The sequence below is a fragment of the Neolamprologus brichardi genome, chromosome 17 (assembly GCF_056152115.1).
Source record: "Neolamprologus brichardi isolate AB-2024 chromosome 17, ASM5615211v1, whole genome shotgun sequence".
Taxonomy (NCBI): domain Eukaryota; kingdom Metazoa; phylum Chordata; class Actinopteri; order Cichliformes; family Cichlidae; genus Neolamprologus; species Neolamprologus brichardi.
This window is the reverse complement of record NC_142120.1, coordinates 1,651,362-1,670,132: the sequence shown is the minus strand read 5'-3', so window position 1 is coordinate 1,670,132 and position 18,771 is coordinate 1,651,362. Positions and strand designations below refer to the sequence as shown.

Here is an 18,771-nt window from a genome sequence, read left to right as displayed (position 1 = left end):
TTCAGAATACGTTACTCTCATCGAGTAGCGTAACGGAATACGTTACAGAATAGATTTTGGGGCATGTATTCTGTAATCTGTAATGGGATACATTTTAAAAGTAACCTTCCCAACACTGATAATTACTAATATGAAGAACAAAGACACGTGTATGATTTAAACCTCCTGAAGATTTGAGCTCGTTTTCAGATCTCGCACATTTTTCTATTCAAGGAAAGATCCAGAGTAAAATGTCATCAGGTAAATTTATTGCAAACGAAAAAGGAAACTGTTGACCTAGTCTGCTCCACGAGTACGTTACTGGTGTGACTCAAAGAAACTCAAACCAGCACAACCAAAAAATGTTGATTCAAATGTTGCTCCAACTTCATTAGTGGGAGAAATATACAAACAAATACTTCAAACCTTCCAGTGTTCCTGTAGTAAGAAGCTGAGTGAGAAACATACTTATCTTTTAAAGATATGCTTAACAAAGCCGATGACAGTGAGCAAATACAACGCATAAATACAACTGTAACAAAAAACGCAATGTGCCATAAAACACTGACTTTAACTAAATGTTCAAAAAAATGCTTGTTACTATGTATAAATGAGGAAAACAGAAGATGAACTAAATAACAGCGTAGAGGACAAAACAACTCGTCTGCTGTATATTTCAGATTTAGTTGTTAGACGCCTTTAAATACCCAGTAAAGGCTCCAGTTTGATGACAGCTGTGCTGGTAAACTTTGTGAAAAGAGAGAAATTACATTTGCATTCAGAAACATTTATAACTTAATTTAAATCAAACATTTTGGAAACTGACATGAGATATTTGGTCAAATTCTTCCACAAATCTAAAAGCTTTACAATGTTTATACATTCATAAGGTAATTTAAAAAAGCATAAAACTGAAGCGCTTCTTCCCATCAGTGGACACAGTCACGTCACCCTCACACCTCCACCGTGACAGCGGGACCGTTGCTGGTGTCGTCCAGCGGCGTGGTCTCCGTGGGTGGGGCCTCTTTCTCCGCCTCCTCTTTCTTCTCTTCTTTGTCTCCGTCCGGCACCAGAGGAGTGCTCTCTGCTGCCGCCTGCTGCTCGTTGCTGGTAGTGCTGGCTGGCTCCTCAGCCTTGCCTTCGTCTTTCTGCTCGGCCGCTTTCGTCTCGTTAACGATCTGCACCGAGTCGGCTGCAGAGGCCTGCACCGGTTTCACTTCCCCGTTTTGAACGGGGAACGCGGCCTCCACGGCGTCGTATATAAACTGGTATTGCTCCTGTTAGAAACACAGGAAACAAATATTGTTTCAGTGTGTTTCTTGTTAGAGTGAATCTTGCTTATAGTCAGTCTACACTTCCCTAAATAACCAGCAGGAAGAATCCCACGAACACAAACACTGAACCGATACTACTAAACTCTGTGTGGACAAGCACGGATATCACAGTGCTTCTTCTAGTCACTTTCCAGCTGCTGTAAAAGCTCACATAAGCCTGAACACGCTGCTGAAAACAGGCAAAATGCAACAATTACTCAAGTTTACAGCAGGAGCAGAGAGAAAACAAATGGGCGTGGCTTTTTCATAGATTTATTATCAAATAAAAGGCAGAAATCTTTATGCTTGAGCTTACTTTTGTTTTTAAAACAGTAATATAAAATACTGCATTTCATAATGAGCTAGAACAGGGAACTGGTGATGTGCAACGCTGATATAAACAGCTCTGAGTGTGAACGATTGTGTTCCTCTTTCTCACCAGGCTGGAGACCATGCGCTGTCTCTCTTTGCGCAGCGTTTTGACCACTTGGAAAACATCCACCAGCTTCTCGCTCTCAGCGTTGTCCAGCACGTTCCACAGGGCGCAGAAGACCCCCGAGCGGGACGAGCCGTCACTGAGGAGCACAAAACAAGTTACATTTATACATATCTATTTATGTGTTAGACAGCTGTGAAGGACATCACATGAAAAACAAAAAGTCTGAAAGTAGATCTGTTGTCATAGGAAATAAAAATATAACTAATTAAACATTAAACAAAGGATTTCCTTAAAAGAATAATTGATGTTGGGTTAAATTCATGGGAATACTCAACTATCAGCTGACCTTTACTGTCTTTCACACTAACATAGATGCATTTTACTGTGTACACTCAGTAATCACACTTTCTGTGAGGTGGCTTTAGAACATAGGTGTCAAACTCTGGCCCGTGGGCCAAATTTGGCCCGCAGCCTAATTACATTTGGCCCGTGAAGCCACACCAAATTACTATCAGAGCTGGCCTACTGGTATTATACAGCTAATATATATATTGTTTAGTATTAAGCTTTGCTTGTTCCATATTCAGTTTTTCAGCAAAACGTGTTTGAGCCCATAAGAAGAGATTCATTCTTATATCTGGAGGAATAAATATATTTCAATAAATATTAACGTTAGCCCGCGACTTTGTTCCAGTTTTGAATTTTGGCCCACTGTGTATTTGAGTTTGACACCCCTGCTTTAGAGAGTGCGGTTGGGAGTATTCACACTATTTTTATAACATATTCATGCCTCAAAGGAAATCAAATGCATGGTTTCCTTGAAATGAGGTGAGGCTGCAAAGCAGGGTGAGCTCATTTTCATCAAGATCTTTATCTAAAATTTGCAACGTAAATGATAGCTGCACTCATGCACGCTCTGCCAACTGTAGGGCTTGCACTAAAACATGTGGCAGCATCTGTATATGTGCAGAAATGCAGCTACGTAGCTGATTTCTCTGTTTAAAAGATATCCTGCTGCTTAGATTTTACTGAGCTCTTTATTTAAAAACACTGATCACTGGTGTCCACCCTGAAACCCAGCGAGATGGACAAGTCGGCTGTTGCGACACATTTTACTGATCGCTGAGAACGATGACTCGTCCTCGCCGCCTGCTGTCCCGTTCTCATCACTGAACTGTTTCCTGTGTGCTTCTTACTCGCAGTGGACCACTATGGGGTTGTTCCTCTGGCATCTGCTGGTGCCGCAGTTTTGCTTGATGTCCTTGATCATGTCTGTGAGGTCTTGAGGTTTCTCCGGCACCTCTTTGCTCGTCCACTTCAGGAACTGGAAATGGTTTATCTCCCGTCTCTCTTTCCTCTGTGGATAGAAGAGGAAAAGAAGAGCACAGCTGGCTTACAAACGTCCGGTCTCGTCAGCGGGCGAGGCTCGCTTACAGAGGCAGAGTGGGTGGCTGCTGTGTTACCTTGACGTGGCGGATCTGCATAGTGCGTCTGATGAAACTCGGCGAGTTGTCTGTGCTCGTCACCTCCACCTCAATCTCCCCAAAGCTCTTCTTCTCTTTGTCCCAGTAAATACCGTCCTGTTGAGCAGAAGAACACAAGCATATTTACCACATGTACATTTAATGTGTATCACTATAAGTATGTTATACTGTTTGTACCGCGTCTCCTTCACTGCTGTCTGAAAGCATGACGACAGTATAAACTTTCTTCTGGTGAATCATCGACCAGAAGTCCCCCGTGGTGTCCGCCAGTGGGGTCTGCGCCACTATGAAGGCTCGGCAGCCCCAGTATCCCTGTGTGGGAGACAAACACATCGAGTCCAAACACAGAAGGCGAGACACATTTCGTTATCTGCTGCAACAGGAAAGAAGGTGACAGGAAGCAGTTTGACATCAGCTGGTATTTTTAGTAGTTTACATAGAAACGGGTTCATAAATAGGCCGAACGTTACCGTGATGTGCGAGGCGTTGATGTATTGAGTGGAGTCTTCATCCTCTTCATCTGAAGAATCTTCCTCCTCATCGTCTTCGTCGGGGTCACTGTCCTGACTTGGTCCTTCGTCCAGCTTCAGTAACACGCGGTTGAAGTCATCTGCAGGTTTCATATGAAAGAAGGTGAAGTGAGCAGATGTCTTACATGTGAGCACACGCGTGCGTGCAAAGTAAACTCACAGGGGATGACGGACGGAGAGCGATTCTTCTTCTTGTTTTCTTCGGTCACGCCTGTGTTGAGCGTCCTCCAGTTTTTAAAGGTGGGGAGTCTCTGCAAGATCATTTTTAATATTAAAACTTTGCTTCCATCCAATCCATCGTGCAGGACGTGATGGAGAAGAGGACGACCGGCACACTTGATGATATTTTTATATGTCAGACGTTTGTGCTGCATCAATGTTTTAGGGTCATTTACATTATTGTGTCAGAGCTTTTTCTCTGTGACTCACTCAGCGACTTAAACATGATCAAAGCTGCACTTTCGGTCCCTCGCACTGCTCTTCTGCAGTTTACAGCTATAAAAGTGATAAGATACGGCGTACCTCAAACTCCTCCTCCATGAGCGTGGGCTCGTCGTCCACGTTTTTCTCTTTGAGCGTGCTCATTGTGCTGTGCAGCTCAGACAGGCTGATCTCTGTCTCTCCAAACTGGTTGTGCTCCAGCAGGGCCTGGTGAATCAGGATGTACTGGGCCTGCGTGCACACAAATGCACTCACGTTAATGCACGAGAGCGTTTATATCTCATTTATCCTCATTTATTTAATACAGCATTTTAAAAATGAAGCTTTGTTTATGTGTAGTGTTGTCAGTGTGTACATCTAACACGCGTGTTCCTCACAGACATGTTTAAACGATTATAGTGATTTCTTTACACAGCAGGTGAATGAGTCTATAATACGAACATGCAGACTAAAGAACAGGACTACACGCACACACAGAGCTGCAGATGTAGGTGAAGAGAAAGAGGGCGGGGCCAAACACAAAGAGGAGATAAAAAAACAGGAAGCAAAACCGGAACAAGACAGGAGATAATACCACCGAGGAAGACAGGAAATGACAGAAAGGCTACGGTGTACATGTTTAAAATACAACTTCTTATCAATATAACATTTTTAAAAAATATATTAAAAAATATACATAATATATACAATTATAGATATATAAGTTTAGCTGATTTAACTAATTGTTAATCTTTGTCATATATCCATCCATCTGTTGTTCTGTCTGTAGATGCAGATATAAGGTGATTTACTTTAATGAGAATTGGCATCAAATTCGTTGTATTTACACACACACACACACACACACACACACACACACACACACACACACACACTGATATCTTACCTCGACTTGGACCATGAGGCATCTCTGTCTGCGGAGTCTGACCACGTAACCGTAGATGTCCACTCTGCCCTCCGCCTCCAGACCTTCCATCATGGCATCGATGCCGATGTAGGTTCCTGTCCTGCCGACCCCCGCACTGCACGAGAAAGAAGTATCACCCATGAGTGAGGTTGTCTTATTTAACCTGATGTACAATGACGCACTTTAGATCTCAATTAACAGCTCGTGTTTTAATCTGAAGTAAACTAAGTGGCGGTGATCTGAAGAAGTAGGTGTGGCTACAAATAGACGTCCATCCAGTCAGACTTTGCCTAATATCAGCCTACAAATGTACTGACATGGCTGATGGAAGTGAAACGACTCCTAAACAAACATGTCGACCTGAGCCGAGCGTACAGTGCGACCTCTTCATACCTGCAGTGAACAACGATCGGCCCACTGAAGAAATTCTTGAAGGCGTTGACGCGCCGCCTTAGTTTCAGGAGGAGGTGTGGCTCCCCGGGGACTCCGTGGTCGGGCCAACTCATGAACTGGATGTGGGTCACCTCCCTCTCTGAGTTCTTCTCTCTCTTCTGCAGGTGCATTTATTGAGATAAACGTGCATGCTGAGCAACACAGATTACAGACATTTAACACTTTTACAGGTTTGTCGGTTCAACGTGTGACGGAGGCGTACGTTTGTCAGGCTGAGACGGCGGATGGTGTAATCGGGGTAGTGGTCCTCTGAGTTCAGCTTCACAATAAACTCCTCGTAAAGCTCAGTCTCTCGGTCAGGAGACGGCCAGTACTGAGCACACTTGACCTGTGAAACGATGTGAGAGGAGAGAAGCTGACTGTCGCTCAGTGAGGAAGAAGAACGGAGCAAACAATACGAAGGTCTAACTAAATCAGATAAGAAGCTTCTCAAAGAAAGGATATTTCTCTGTGACTCGCGATCTTACCCTGTTTCCCTCCTCACATCGTGTTACCATGACGATAATTGAGGACTGCTGTTCCCAGATCATCCTCCAGAAGTCATTTATAGTTTCTTCCTTTGGTCCTGCAGCGAAAACACCGTCGATAAGCATCATGCATCACACAGTTCAGTGCAGCTGTGTGAAGAACGCGAGCGTGACTTTACCTTGAGCTGCGATGTACTTTTTGGACTCTTTGAATCCCTGCAGGAAGAACAGGATGGATGTTTGACTGTTTGATCAAACAGATGTCATGAACTTTATGTTGAACAAGCTGAACGTTTTTACTTACGTCAACGAAGCTGGCGTTGATGTAGTCGCATCCTGGCTCTCCGTTTCCTGTGGTTAGCTGGACACGGTTATAATCATCTAGTTCAAGACAAAAAATAAATAAAATAAATGATGACAGTCTTCACAGTAACTCTCAGTAAGTTTAATAACATCGATCAGCTCACAGGGCAGAATGTCCACGTAGCGGTTCTTGACAGAATTGCAGGACTTCTTGGCCTCTTTCACCGTGTATCTTGAGAAAATTCTTGGGATGCTCTGCAAGCAAATTAAAGCAACGTCCTTTAAAAAACATACACTTTGGACTCCAACCGTCTAACATGTATTCAGATCAAGTTTTGGCCTTTTGTTTTCCATTGTCTGCTCCTCTGACATCCTATGGTAAATAAATTCCTGAAAACAAATAACAGAAATAGAAATACCCCCTAGCAAAGACCACAGAGTGCACTTACCTGAAACTCAGCCAGGAAAAGTCTCCCCTCATCAGCGAGCTTCCTCTTGTAGGTTTCCAGCAGGACCTCTGCTGCGATTGGCTCAACAAGCAACAGGTTTTCTTCATCGTCTACAAAAAGCAGTCAGCAAAAAAATGAGCTCGTAAAAAAAACACAACTTACAGTATTTGTTAACATACATCATAATTTGTATGCATAGTTTTATATAACTCTTGTCAGTCACCCGAATTCAACAAAGTGATCTGCTGTTAGATAACATACATAATAATAATAATAATAATAATAATAATAATATTATGTATAATATAATTATATATAATATTATAATAATATTATATATAATATAATATAATATAATATAATATAATATATTATATTATATTATAATATAATATAACATAATATAATATAATATATTATATTATAATAATATTATATTATAGTATATTATATTATATTATAATAATATAATGTATTATATTATATTATATTATATTATTATAATAATATTGTTTAATAATTAAGCTTAAAAGAGTTTAAAGAAAAATCCTGTTGTGATTTTCAAACACAATTTCACTGCATTCATTTCATTTTCAACGAAATGAGTAAATACCACAGTCATCATATTTACTCATAACGTGATGTAATTTAATTTTGAACTTTAAATATTAGTACATTTTACACTGAGGTCTGGGGTCTGAATTCTTCAGATGTGATAGTGTCACAGATGTTTTTATGTGCTCTACAGCTGCTTTTACAGCAGTTTCAATGATTATAGATGAGAACCAGCATGACTTCACAGTCAACTCAATTTTGAAAAGAGGAACATAGTTTACTTGATCCTGTCATCCCGTTGTTATCTAAACCCTAAAGGTTTTAGTAAAAACAGTACAAAAACATATGAAATGATGCCAGGAACCGAAACTCTACTATTAAATAAAACTCACTTGTTGTTGAAATAAGCATCATGCTTTCTCCCAGGTCACTGTGAAGAAAAGAGCATAGGAAGGTTATTATCTTATCTTATTAACAGGAAAAAAATGCTGGTTTATTTGTGTAAAATGAACAAATCCTAAAAAAGTGAGCGCAGCTCGACTGTTAAAATAACAAAGGAAACGACATATTCAATTCAGTTTTATTTATACAGCCCCAAATAACAACAACCGTGAGGTGCTTTAAATTGTAAGGTAGACCCTACAATAATACATACAGAGGAAAACCCAACAATCATATGACCCCCTATGAGCAGCACTTTGGCGACAGTGGGAAGGAAAAACTCCCTTTTAACAGGAAGAAACCTCCAGCAGAACCAGGCTCAGGGAGGGGCGGGGCCCTCTGCTGTGATTGGTTGGGGTGAGAGAAGGAAGACAGGATAAAGACATGCTGTGGAAGAGAGACAGAAGTTTTCTTACTGGGAATTTCTGCGTTTCAAAATGTAGATCTTGTAGATGACAAAAAGTAGAGCCACAGACGTGAGGATGATGAGGAAGACCAGAAACCCAATGACAGCTTTGTCATTATCTGTAAAAGAATGGGACGAGTGAGTGCATGTATGTAAAATATACGGTCACGGTAAAAACAAAGTACAACTTATGTCATTTCTAAGGTTTGACATCAGGACATAATAAACAATAATCAACCCCTCAGCAGATCTTAAATTCAGTATATACAAGACATCCGACTACACTGGGTCACTACTGATCCAACAATAACTAAGCCAAAGTTCAGAGGCAGTGTGTGAAAGATTAAATACATCTCATGTTTGAGTACCTTCTAGAACCACTTGTAGAAGCAATAACTTGAAATAATCCTTCTCTTGTTGACGTTATAAGTCTCTCATATCATTGTGGAGGAACTTTGGTCCACTCGTCTTTACAACACTGCTTCAGTTTATTGCACTTTATGGGCTTTTACTTCTGCACAGCTCTCTAAAGGTCTTGCGACAGCATTTTAATCATATTGAGGTCTGGACTCTGGAATGGGTCATTTTGAACACTTTGATTCTTTCCCTTTAAAACCACTTTCACATGGCCTCAAAATTGTGTTTTGAATACTTTGTGCTCATTGTACTTTTTCATTAACTATTCTTTGTTTTGTTTTAGCATTTAACATGATATCTGAGACCTGTAGAGTCTGAGATGCAGCACTTGGGTTGTTGTAGTTTCCATGAACACTGCACAGTCTGACACTGAGGTGAATTTTCTGGGACGTCCACTCCTGGGACGTTCTCCTAGACTCAAGGAAAACACTCAGGACAGTTACCAACTGTCCTGAGTGTTTTCCTTGTGAATAATCTCACTTATTGCAGAATGATAGACTTTCCAAATGGTTTAGAAATCCTCCTTGGCACGGTGTTAATACAACCACAAATGATCCAGAGGTGCTCACATTTGCTCATACAAAGTTAATGAAGTGCATTTGATCAGCAGCACGTGGCTACTACTAAACTCCTATGGAAGCAGTAAGGCTGTACTTAGTTTTTTACACACTGCTTCTGAGTTTTGGCTTAATTTGTATTAAGCAAATACAGATATGGTGTAAAATGTTTTTCATCTGAATTTATATTTACCTAGTTTTATGTAAAGATTATTACGGAGCCCCGCAGGGGACATGGGAGAAAAAAAAATTAAGACGGACTTTTGCGAGATCTCGCAAAAGTTTTAGCCGCATTCTTCGGACGCTGGCTCGAAGCCGACCGGAAGGTCGAGGCATGATGTGCCGGGAAAGCGGTGTTCCTCCTGGCTGTAGTATGTCTCTGTCACTGTCACTACCCGATCCGTACCGGAAACCCGATCGGTACCCCGCATGCGCAAATCTTACGTCACTTCCTCTCTTTGCCAACATTGCGACACTCAATATATTTGAATGATACGTGTCACTACCCGATCCGTACCGGAAACCCGATCGGTACCCCGCATGCGCAAATCTTACGTCACTTCCTCTCTTTGCCAACATTGCGACATTCAGTATATTTGAATGATACGGTTAGCGCCCAGTTAGCTCCTAGCATTTCTCAACAGCTCTGCCTCCTTTTCGACTGCCCGGGACATTTAAACAATGGATAATCCGTACACAAACAAATTTATGCTTTTCTCCTCAACAGAGAGCGTCCCCCGATTGAACAACAGCGCCGTAAAATAAGAAGAATGGCGCCTAATTACAGACTTAATTATATTGACTTAGCAATGTGTCACGTGAAGATTCATCTGCCAGATTAAGTGTTTACTGACAATTGACAGTGATAGCCGACATCATCATCACTATTCCAGTCAATCCTCTCCACACAGACAAGCATAAACACACTCGACTATCACTAAATCAAATTTAACACACATTTGTAATGACGCCAATTCAGTTTATAATAGGGTTCATTCGCTCGGTCAGCAGGTGGCAGTATCCTCGTACACTGGGGAGTAAACTGCCATTAAACGAACAGAAGAAGAAGAAAACCCCTGCACATGCGCGGTACGGATCGGGTAGACCCGATTTGTACGGTCCGACTTTGCACATGCGCAGTAAGGATCGGGGAGTCCCGATCCGTAACTATCTTTTTATTTTTCGTTTTTGTCTACATTGTACTGAAATGCTTCATTATTGCAAACATTTTAAGATATACTTATTATTCTTAACATCTTAACCGATACTCTGCCCCATAACTATCGTAAAACGCTACGACCGGAAGTAGACACCTTTCGCGCATGCGGGGTACCGATCGGGTTTCCGGTACGGATCGGGTAGTGACAATACGGTTAGCGCCCAGTTAGCTCCTAGCATTTCTCAACAGCTCTGCCTCCTTTTCGACTGCCCGGGACATTTAAACAATGGATAATCCGTATACAAACAAATTCATGCTTTTCTCCTCAACAGAGAGCGTTCCCCGATTGAACAAAAGCGCCGTAAAATTAGAAGAATGGCGCCTAATTACAGACGTAATAATATTGATTTAGCAATGTGTCACGTGAAGATTCAGCAGCCAGATTAAGTGTTTACTGACAATTGACAGTGATAGCGGACATCATCATCACTATTCCAGTCAATCCTCTCCACACAGACAAGCATAAACACACTCGACTATCGCTAAATCAAATTTAACACACGTTTGTAATGACGCCAATTCAGTTTACAATAGGGTTCATTCGCTCGGTCAGCAGGTGGCAGTATCCTCGTACACTGGGGAGTAAACTGCCATTAAACGAACAGAAGAAGAAGAAAACCCCTGCACGTGCGCGGTACGGATCGGGTAGACCCGATTTGTACGGTCCGACTTTGCACATGCGCAGTAAGGATCGGGGAGTCCCGATCCGTAACTATCTTTTTATTTTTCGTTTTTGTCTACATTGTACTGAAATGCTTCATTATTGCAAACATTTTAAGATTTACTTATTATTCTTAACATCTTAACAGATACTCTGACCCATAACTATCGTAAAACGCTTCGACCGGAAGTAGACACCTTTCGCGCATGCGGGGTACCGATCGGGTTTCCGGTACGGATTGGGTAGTGACAAGGCCCTTTCTCAATTCTCAAGTACGCGAGTACGTACTCGCGTTCTCGGCGGGTACGTACTCACCGAGAACGCACGAAAGTACGGACTCGCCGAGAACGCGAGCACTGACTCGCGATTTGTACAATTGGAACACCAGCGTACTTGATGATGTCACAGGTCCGGAGTTTTTACTGCCGTCCTTAATTTAACTGTGAGTAATATGTTATGAAGCTTAACTTTAATCACAGTCAAACCGGTTTACTCAGGAACAAATAAAAAGCCGAAATAAGCCAAACATTAACATTTAGAAGTGATCTAAGTGACTTATATATCATGTTTAACCTCACTAGTGAAATCTCTATTAATAAAAATAGTGTACATGTACATACGTGTACATACCTTAATAAAAACAAGCAGGTGAGATGTTAGAACGCTTTTATTTTTATTTTAGTGGACACTCAATACAATAGACAGCTACTGGGGTTTGTTTAACCTGAGTAGCGAAAAGACCGCGGGGGGGTTGAAAATGATCTGCCGGGAGTCGGCTGTTCTCGCCGGCTGTAATAATCCTCGACCTCGCTGTCTGCTATGGAGCTGGCGGGTCACAGACATCTCCGAAAATGTCGGACCTCGTTTGGAAATATATGATATCTTGATAAACTGAGCAGATATTTGAAGTTTACACAGCTACATTCTCGCTTGAAAAGAACTTAAAAGTTTATTTTGTGACCCAGAAAGAGTAATATTTAAAAGTTTTTAGCCCCGCTCGTCCGCCATTGCCGCGTTTGAGGTTTGGACGAAATGCATTCTGGGATATTTAGCTGTACCAAGTCCACACAAGTCACCAACGATGCATGCTCGATAAAACGGGCGGAGCGAGAACACATCCGGGACTTTTTCGCGTTCTCGGCTTGATGCGTACTTCGAATTGGAACAGTACTTGGTCTCCGACTGATGACGTATCACGAGTACACGAGAACGCAAGTACGCACAAGTACGCATATTGAGAAAGGCCCACAGTCTCGACCTCCCGATAGCTCGAAGCTAACGGGAAGAATGCGGCTAAAACTTTTGCGAGATCTCGCAAAAGTTTTGCGAGATCCCGAGTTAGTTTTGCGAGATCTCGCAAAAGTCCGTCTTAATTTTTTTTTCTCCCATGTCCCCTGCGGGGCTCCGTAGATTATCTTTATTATGTCATAAAATCGTACAATTTAGAGAATGGTGTAATTTTTTTTAAACATGGCTGAATAATACGTAAACTGATTTATCTAACAAACTGTGTCATTGAATCCATACTTACAGCGAGTATGAACAGTTCTTGTGTCGGGTTTGCTTTCAAAGAATCCGTTGAAAACAGTCACCTATAAATACAGATGTTTCAGATGTTCATTCATAAGAAATTACATCATTATAATAAAATAATCATATACTAAAACAGCGGTCCCCAACCCCCGGGCCTCGGACCGGTACCGGTCCGTGAGTCGTTTGGTACCGGGCCGCGAGAGTTGAGGCTCAGGTGTGAAATGTATAGTTTTCAGGGTTTTTATCAGTTTTCAGCGTTATTTTGTTATCGTTTTTATCGTTTACTCGGTTTTCCTGGGTCTTTTCACGTGTTATGAATAAATCTTATTTTTTTCGGTACCGGTACTAGTTTTATTTTGTTGTATTTATCCGCGACACCTGAAAGGCCGGTCCATGAAAATAATGTCGGGCATAAACCGGTCCGTGGCGCAAAAAAGGTTGGAGACCGCTATACTAAAAAGTAGGATGATACAAACCTCCACTGTGTATTCTGTAGAGTAGCTCAGATCCTTGAATTCAAACTTACAATCTGTTTTATTCTGTAGTTTGTTTTCACCACCAGGATGAAGACGTGCTATGAATCTTACTATTGGTCCATTAATGTTGTCTCTATGGTTACACTCTACTTTAATCACATTATTCTCTGGCACAGTTACAGTCACTGCACGGGAACCGCCGGGTACTGTAAGGGAATGAAAACAGGGATCATAGTTTTAAGATTCATTTTTATGTCCATCAGCAATGAAACATGTGAAAGTAAACATGTTTATGTTTGCAATGTTAAAACAATTCATAATAGAAATGAATGATTAATTATTGAAGAATTAATTGATCATTTTGTTGTCATGGAGCCCAGTTTACATTTTATTTACAGATGTGTAACTTTAAAAAACAAACTGTGTGAAAGCAGAAAACATGTGAATGAACTTCAGTTATCTCTGAACATGAAACACATTTTCCCAGCAGAATAAAATGAACGAGTAACGAAAATGAACAAATGGACACATTTCTATAAGTCCAGAGAATAAGAGTCTGAATCAGCTGCTTAAACGACTGAACGTTTCCTCACTGATGACTCAGCATGTTTTAATGTTCACTGTAACGTCTCAGAGAGTCGGATTTAGTTAAGTTGATATGAGGGATGCTCTCTGTTTCATGACATTTATCTTAGAAAGAACATCAATTATATTAGTTATGATCAAGACTGTGAAAACACACATTTGTTTCCAATCTTTCACTAAAATAAATGAGCTCTTGAGTTTATTCTTCTTTATGAAAACATCATTTTGTAACTTTATTTTCTGCTGTTCACCACCAAAGTCTTCATGTTGTGTTTTAGAATGATATAAAAAATGAAGCTAAACAAAGTTTGATGTTGATGAGTGAAGGGTTCAGCTTTATTATGAGCTGTAATTCTGAATATTTCGTTTGCTAACTTACCTCCAGGAGCAGTTTTCAGTGTAACTTTCTTTTTAATGGGAACTATCTTGTCGTTGTATTTGGGTTGGACTTCACAATCATAATCAGTGAATGGTGTGAGATCAGTAATATTACACGTTCTTTCATCAGACTGAAGCTTTCCGATTCCTGTAACATAAAGTTCATGAACTCTTTGTGGTTTAAATCAGCAGGTCCAGCTAAAGAGACGTCAGGTGACTTTGACCTGCTGGCTTTAGTAACCACGACAACGACACGAGCAGCAGACTGAACAGAACAGGTTGGAGATCTGAGTATAAGATAATAATGCAGTGACATGTCGTTATTTTGCATCATATTTCATGTGTTTAGTGATGGGGGTTAAATTTCAAGCAGTTATATTTACTAAATTATTAGCTCAAAATATAAACACTTCTGTATATTTTAATGATCAAATAAGATAAGATAAGATAAGATAACCTTTATTAGTCCCACGTGTGGGAAATTTCAATATTTTAAAAAAATAAAAACAAAGCAAATTGAATCAAAGTGAATCTAAATTATTGGACTTACCTGTTTTATCACCGGGAGAACAACTGCAGTCATATGAGAGATGGTGAAGGGTGTGAAGGACACCATTACAGTTCTTACTGGTTGTTTTCCAGCTCAGTTTAATGGAAGTATCAGTTGTTTGGTTGTTCTTCAAGTTTATTGTAAGATCTGTTGAAACAAACAGTAACAGTGAAGCACCTGTTAGTTTGTGTCACTTCAAACTATCTGAGGAGGAAAAGCTTCATCAGGTAAGTTCAATATCAACACACCACAGTCAGTGTTAAGGTGGACGGGTGGAGTTGTCTTATCCGTGCTAATGTTGCTGTTTAAGATCAGACCAGAACATCTGTAGTTTCTGAAGGGCTCCAGCTCAGACAGCTCCAGTTTGTTCACCTCATCAGGTTTGTCTTTTTCTGACGAGAAACGAGGACGACAATAATGTTTTGTACCAAAATGCATGCAGCAGTTATTCTTTGGTTTTATATTCAAATACAGAATAAAAATAGATTCACAAAGAGCACAAAACACTCAGTCCTCTGATGGCAGAAGAGCTTTCAGATCAACTCTACTCATAATGAAGCAGATATTCCACTTACCTGAACAGGTGTAATTAACTGAGAGGTTTTCACACTCTGACACGTTTCGTAACGTTGGCTTTATTACTGCAGGAAGTCCAGTGGAAGGACTTTGCTGTATTTCGCTTGAATTATATAAATCTGTGGAAATTTAAAAAAAGCAAAAGCATAAAACATTATTAATTTAGCTCTAAAAGAAAATGAATTTCAATTTAAGGTAAAAGTTTTTGTACGAACCAACAATGATGTTTTTGGTGATATCAAATGAAGTATTCACACAGTTTCCTGAAGTGAAGGTTGTTTCAAAATCAGAGCAAATGTCTCTGTGTTTGACACAGAAGCTTTTACTGTCACTGCTGCACTGATCAGCTGAAGCTACATTTGGTGCTGATATTGAAGAGCTGATGTCCCAGTTACTCTGGTAACAAACACATCCATTTTTGTTGCTTTGCCCTGTAATGTCTGTTTTATCTGAAACACACAAATGATGCACAAATATATTTGATATTAAGTTTGTTAAACTACAAGAAGGTGAAACACAAAAAATATGAATTATTTGTACTCACTCATTTCTTTTGTTTTAGTTTTATTTCCATTGGAGGTACACTGGAGTGGTTTATTGCCATCACTGTGAATAAATGCAACTTGATGCTCATATTCAGTACAGGGCTTCAGGTGTTGGATGTTGTGTTGACCAGAGTGAGTAAAGTTGAACGCCTCGTTAATCACTCGTCGACCTCCTTCAATAATACTGATGTTGTAGTCACCAGGGGGGGAGTTCATCACATTAATCTGCAGTCCAAACTCGATGGGTGTGACAGTGTAGGAACCTGAGCACAAAATCCAATAAATTGTTACATTTTGTTCATTAACATCAATCAGCTGCTGAAATGTTTCATCTCAGTCAGTTTGTTCATGCAGATGTTGACCACAGTCCAGCGTTGGCTAAAACTGAAACACTCGATAGAAAAAGAAACTTTCACTAAGTAAGAAACGCTCGACAGCATCACCGGTGTTTGAAATCAGACGACATATTATCTTTAAACTGACACTCACACTTTGGAGGCTCAGGAGTCGTCTCGGCGGCTGAAACGATGCATTTAAATGAGATCAGAAAAGAAGAAAAGAATTAGTTTGTGATTACGTAGCATGAATGTACAACAGCTCAGAGCACCTCACAGGTACTTGTAACTCAGCAGCGCCGTGTTCTTAGTTTATATTCACATCAATGTCATCACAGGCCTGTATGATAAAGAAACGTCCAACCTTCAGTGGTAGCTGTCACTGTGGTGTCTGTAGGTGAGGCCTGAGAGTCAGAGGAGCTGCTGGGTGGAGTGGGTGGGGGTGAGGTCTCATTTGAGGTGCTTGCAGGAGGAGCTGTGGTTGCTGTGTGAGAGCAGGCTGGAGGTCAACTTCAGGCAGAAATACCTAACAGCTAGCAGACTGGTTGTACCTGACACGATGCTAAACTACAAATGTAGGATTTTATCACACAGCTGTGCCAAAAATCCATGAAACTATAAACTCTGAATACATTACCAGACGTGGCAGTTGAATTCACTGATGAACTAACTACTGTAGCATTTGGGGCCATAGATGAAGGTGAGGAGTCGGACAACCTGGCTACTGTAGCATTTGTGGTCGTGCGTGGAGGTGAGCCTGTCGAAGTGGCTACTATGGGATTTGGAGCCATGTGTGGAGGTGAGGAGGCTGTTGAATTGGTTACTGTAGCATTTGGGGCCGTGGATGAAGGTGAGACGTCAAACGACGTGGCTACTGTAGCATTTGCAGCCGTGCGTGGAGGTGAGGAGGCTGTTGAAGTGGCTACTGTAGCATTTGCAGTCGTGCGTGGAGGTGAGGAGGCTGAAACAATTTTCATTCCAAGAAAAAGAAATCAGCATGACGTAAAAATGTTAGCTGTAACTGTAGCAAATGTAAAATGTTCTCACTGTAACATTTTCACTCTAACAGTCGTGTTTCATGTTGTTAGAAAGATGCTGTGCTACTTGTCACTGCTATCCCATTTCCTATGCTAGCAAATTAAATATAGTCCTATTAATACTAATTATTGTTTACAAAACACAAACAAAATGATCTAAGGATGAGAGTAAGATGGATCAATGATACGTTTTTATAGACAATAAAAGACTAACTGTTGTGTTGGATAATCAGTGACTTCATGTTACTTTCATGTGAATTGGATCTAAATCCCAACAACAGAGCTGCTGCTCTGATTTTTCCAGACTCACTGAACTTGAACTCAAACGCATCTAAATTAAATTACAAGGAATCTAAAGTCAAATTTAACGTGCAGGGACTTCGGGCAAGAGAAAGTATGGAAAAGATACATTATGTGCAAAGCTATGAATTATTACACATAAATATATTTCATTATAATATGAGCAAACAGAGCGCGCCCAAGAGCCTCACATCACGCAGCCCGGTACCAAACGAGCCGCACCACAGAGCGACTGGAGACCGCTGCTATACAGCATGTTAACTTGCTTTCAATCAGCTTCACAGAGGGTAAAACATGATTTGGAAAATATGTCATCACATATATGTGATTACACATTTATGGAAAATTATCTGTGCAAAACAGCTGCTATATGAAAACAAGGATTTCATCTTTTTCACAGTAAACCTATGATGAAGACAAATAACAATACATTTTACACATTTTGCAAAAACATAAGTGTTTTTTGTTTTTGGTGTTTGCATTTAAATTCTGTCTGACACAGAGAACTCAGATCGAAGCTTCTGTTCATCAGTTTAAGTAAGAAGACATATTTCTGTCATTTCATAATAAGTGTTTGAGGACTGTGTACATTTACACATGAGGCTGAGGGAGATGCGTGCTACATCAGGAAGCACAGCAGGGGGACAACTGGAATTAAACAAGTCTGAAAACAACATAATAAGAAGTAAATGTTATAAACTGAATAACATCATAAATATATTGGAACTCACGTTTGGTGCCATCTGGAATTAATAGAGAACAGAAAGTCAGAATTAGTGTTTTGGTCATGAAAACATTGACTGTGTATGCAGGAAAACACAAACAAAAACACAAAGAATGAGTGATTACTAAATATTTGTCATGATGACTACGAGAAGTGAACAACTATAGATTCAATAACATGATAAAGTATAATGATACTCACTTGGGGCGGTTTGAGCTGTAATTAAAAGAGAAGAAAAGTGTAAATCAGTTTGATTGTGATTAAATAATTTAATGTATTTGCAGGAAAAAGAAAACAAAACACATAAACAACCAGTGATTACTAAATGGTAAATGGCCTGTATTTGTACAGCGCTTTACTAGTCTCTGAGGACCCCAAAGCGCTTTACACAACCAGTCATCCACATATCCACACATTCACACACTGGTGATGGCAGCTACATTGTAGCCACAGCCACCCTGGGGCGCACTGACAGAGGCGTAAAAATATTTTTACACATCCCTCTGTTGAACACAGCAGAGGGATGTGTAAAAATATTTATAATATTATATATAATATATATATATAATATTATAAATATTATAAAATATTTATAATATTATATATATATATATATATATATATATATATATATATATATATATATATATATATATATATATATATAAAAATATTATTAATATTTTATAATATTTTATAATATTTATTATA

The 18,771-nt window shown here is 40.0% G+C and overlaps 1 protein-coding gene across 1 annotated transcript; it reads right to left on the bottom strand.

Moving 5' to 3' along the window:
- Positions 1-226: 226 nt before the first annotated feature.
- ptprc (protein tyrosine phosphatase receptor type C) lies at positions 227-17,990 on the bottom strand. The gene is made up of 29 exons (XM_087830462.1): positions 16,637-17,990; positions 16,364-16,483; positions 16,154-16,183; positions 15,664-15,927; positions 15,335-15,568; positions 15,119-15,238; positions 14,792-14,935; positions 14,544-14,690; positions 13,995-14,141; positions 13,031-13,236; positions 12,553-12,613; positions 8,178-8,286; positions 7,713-7,750; positions 6,766-6,875; positions 6,481-6,571; positions 6,318-6,394; positions 6,193-6,229; positions 6,014-6,111; positions 5,749-5,874; positions 5,487-5,644; positions 5,073-5,208; positions 4,268-4,417; positions 3,906-3,996; positions 3,686-3,825; positions 3,393-3,527; positions 3,195-3,311; positions 2,928-3,088; positions 1,732-1,867; positions 227-1,256 (listed from the first exon to the last, which is right to left on the bottom strand). The coding sequence occupies exons 1-29, from the start codon at positions 16,974-16,976 to the stop codon at positions 933-935; spliced, it is 4,047 nt and encodes a 1,348-aa protein (XP_087686588.1). The 5' UTR covers positions 16,977-17,990; the 3' UTR covers positions 227-932.
- Positions 17,991-18,771: the final 781 nt, after the last annotated feature.

Coding starts and splice junctions, on each gene's coding strand:
- ptprc (XM_087830462.1), bottom strand. CDS start 16,976: ATGAAAATTGTTTCAGCCTCCTCACCTCCACGCACGACTGCAAATGCT. Junction 13,237..13,994: donor ACTGAAAACTGCTCCTGGAG/GTAAGTTAGCAA, acceptor ATTCCCTTACAG/TACCCGGCGGTTCCCGTGCA. Junction 3,089..3,194: donor TGCAGATCCGCCACGTCAAG/GTAACACAGCAG, acceptor TTCTATCCACAG/AGGAAAGAGAGACGGGAGAT.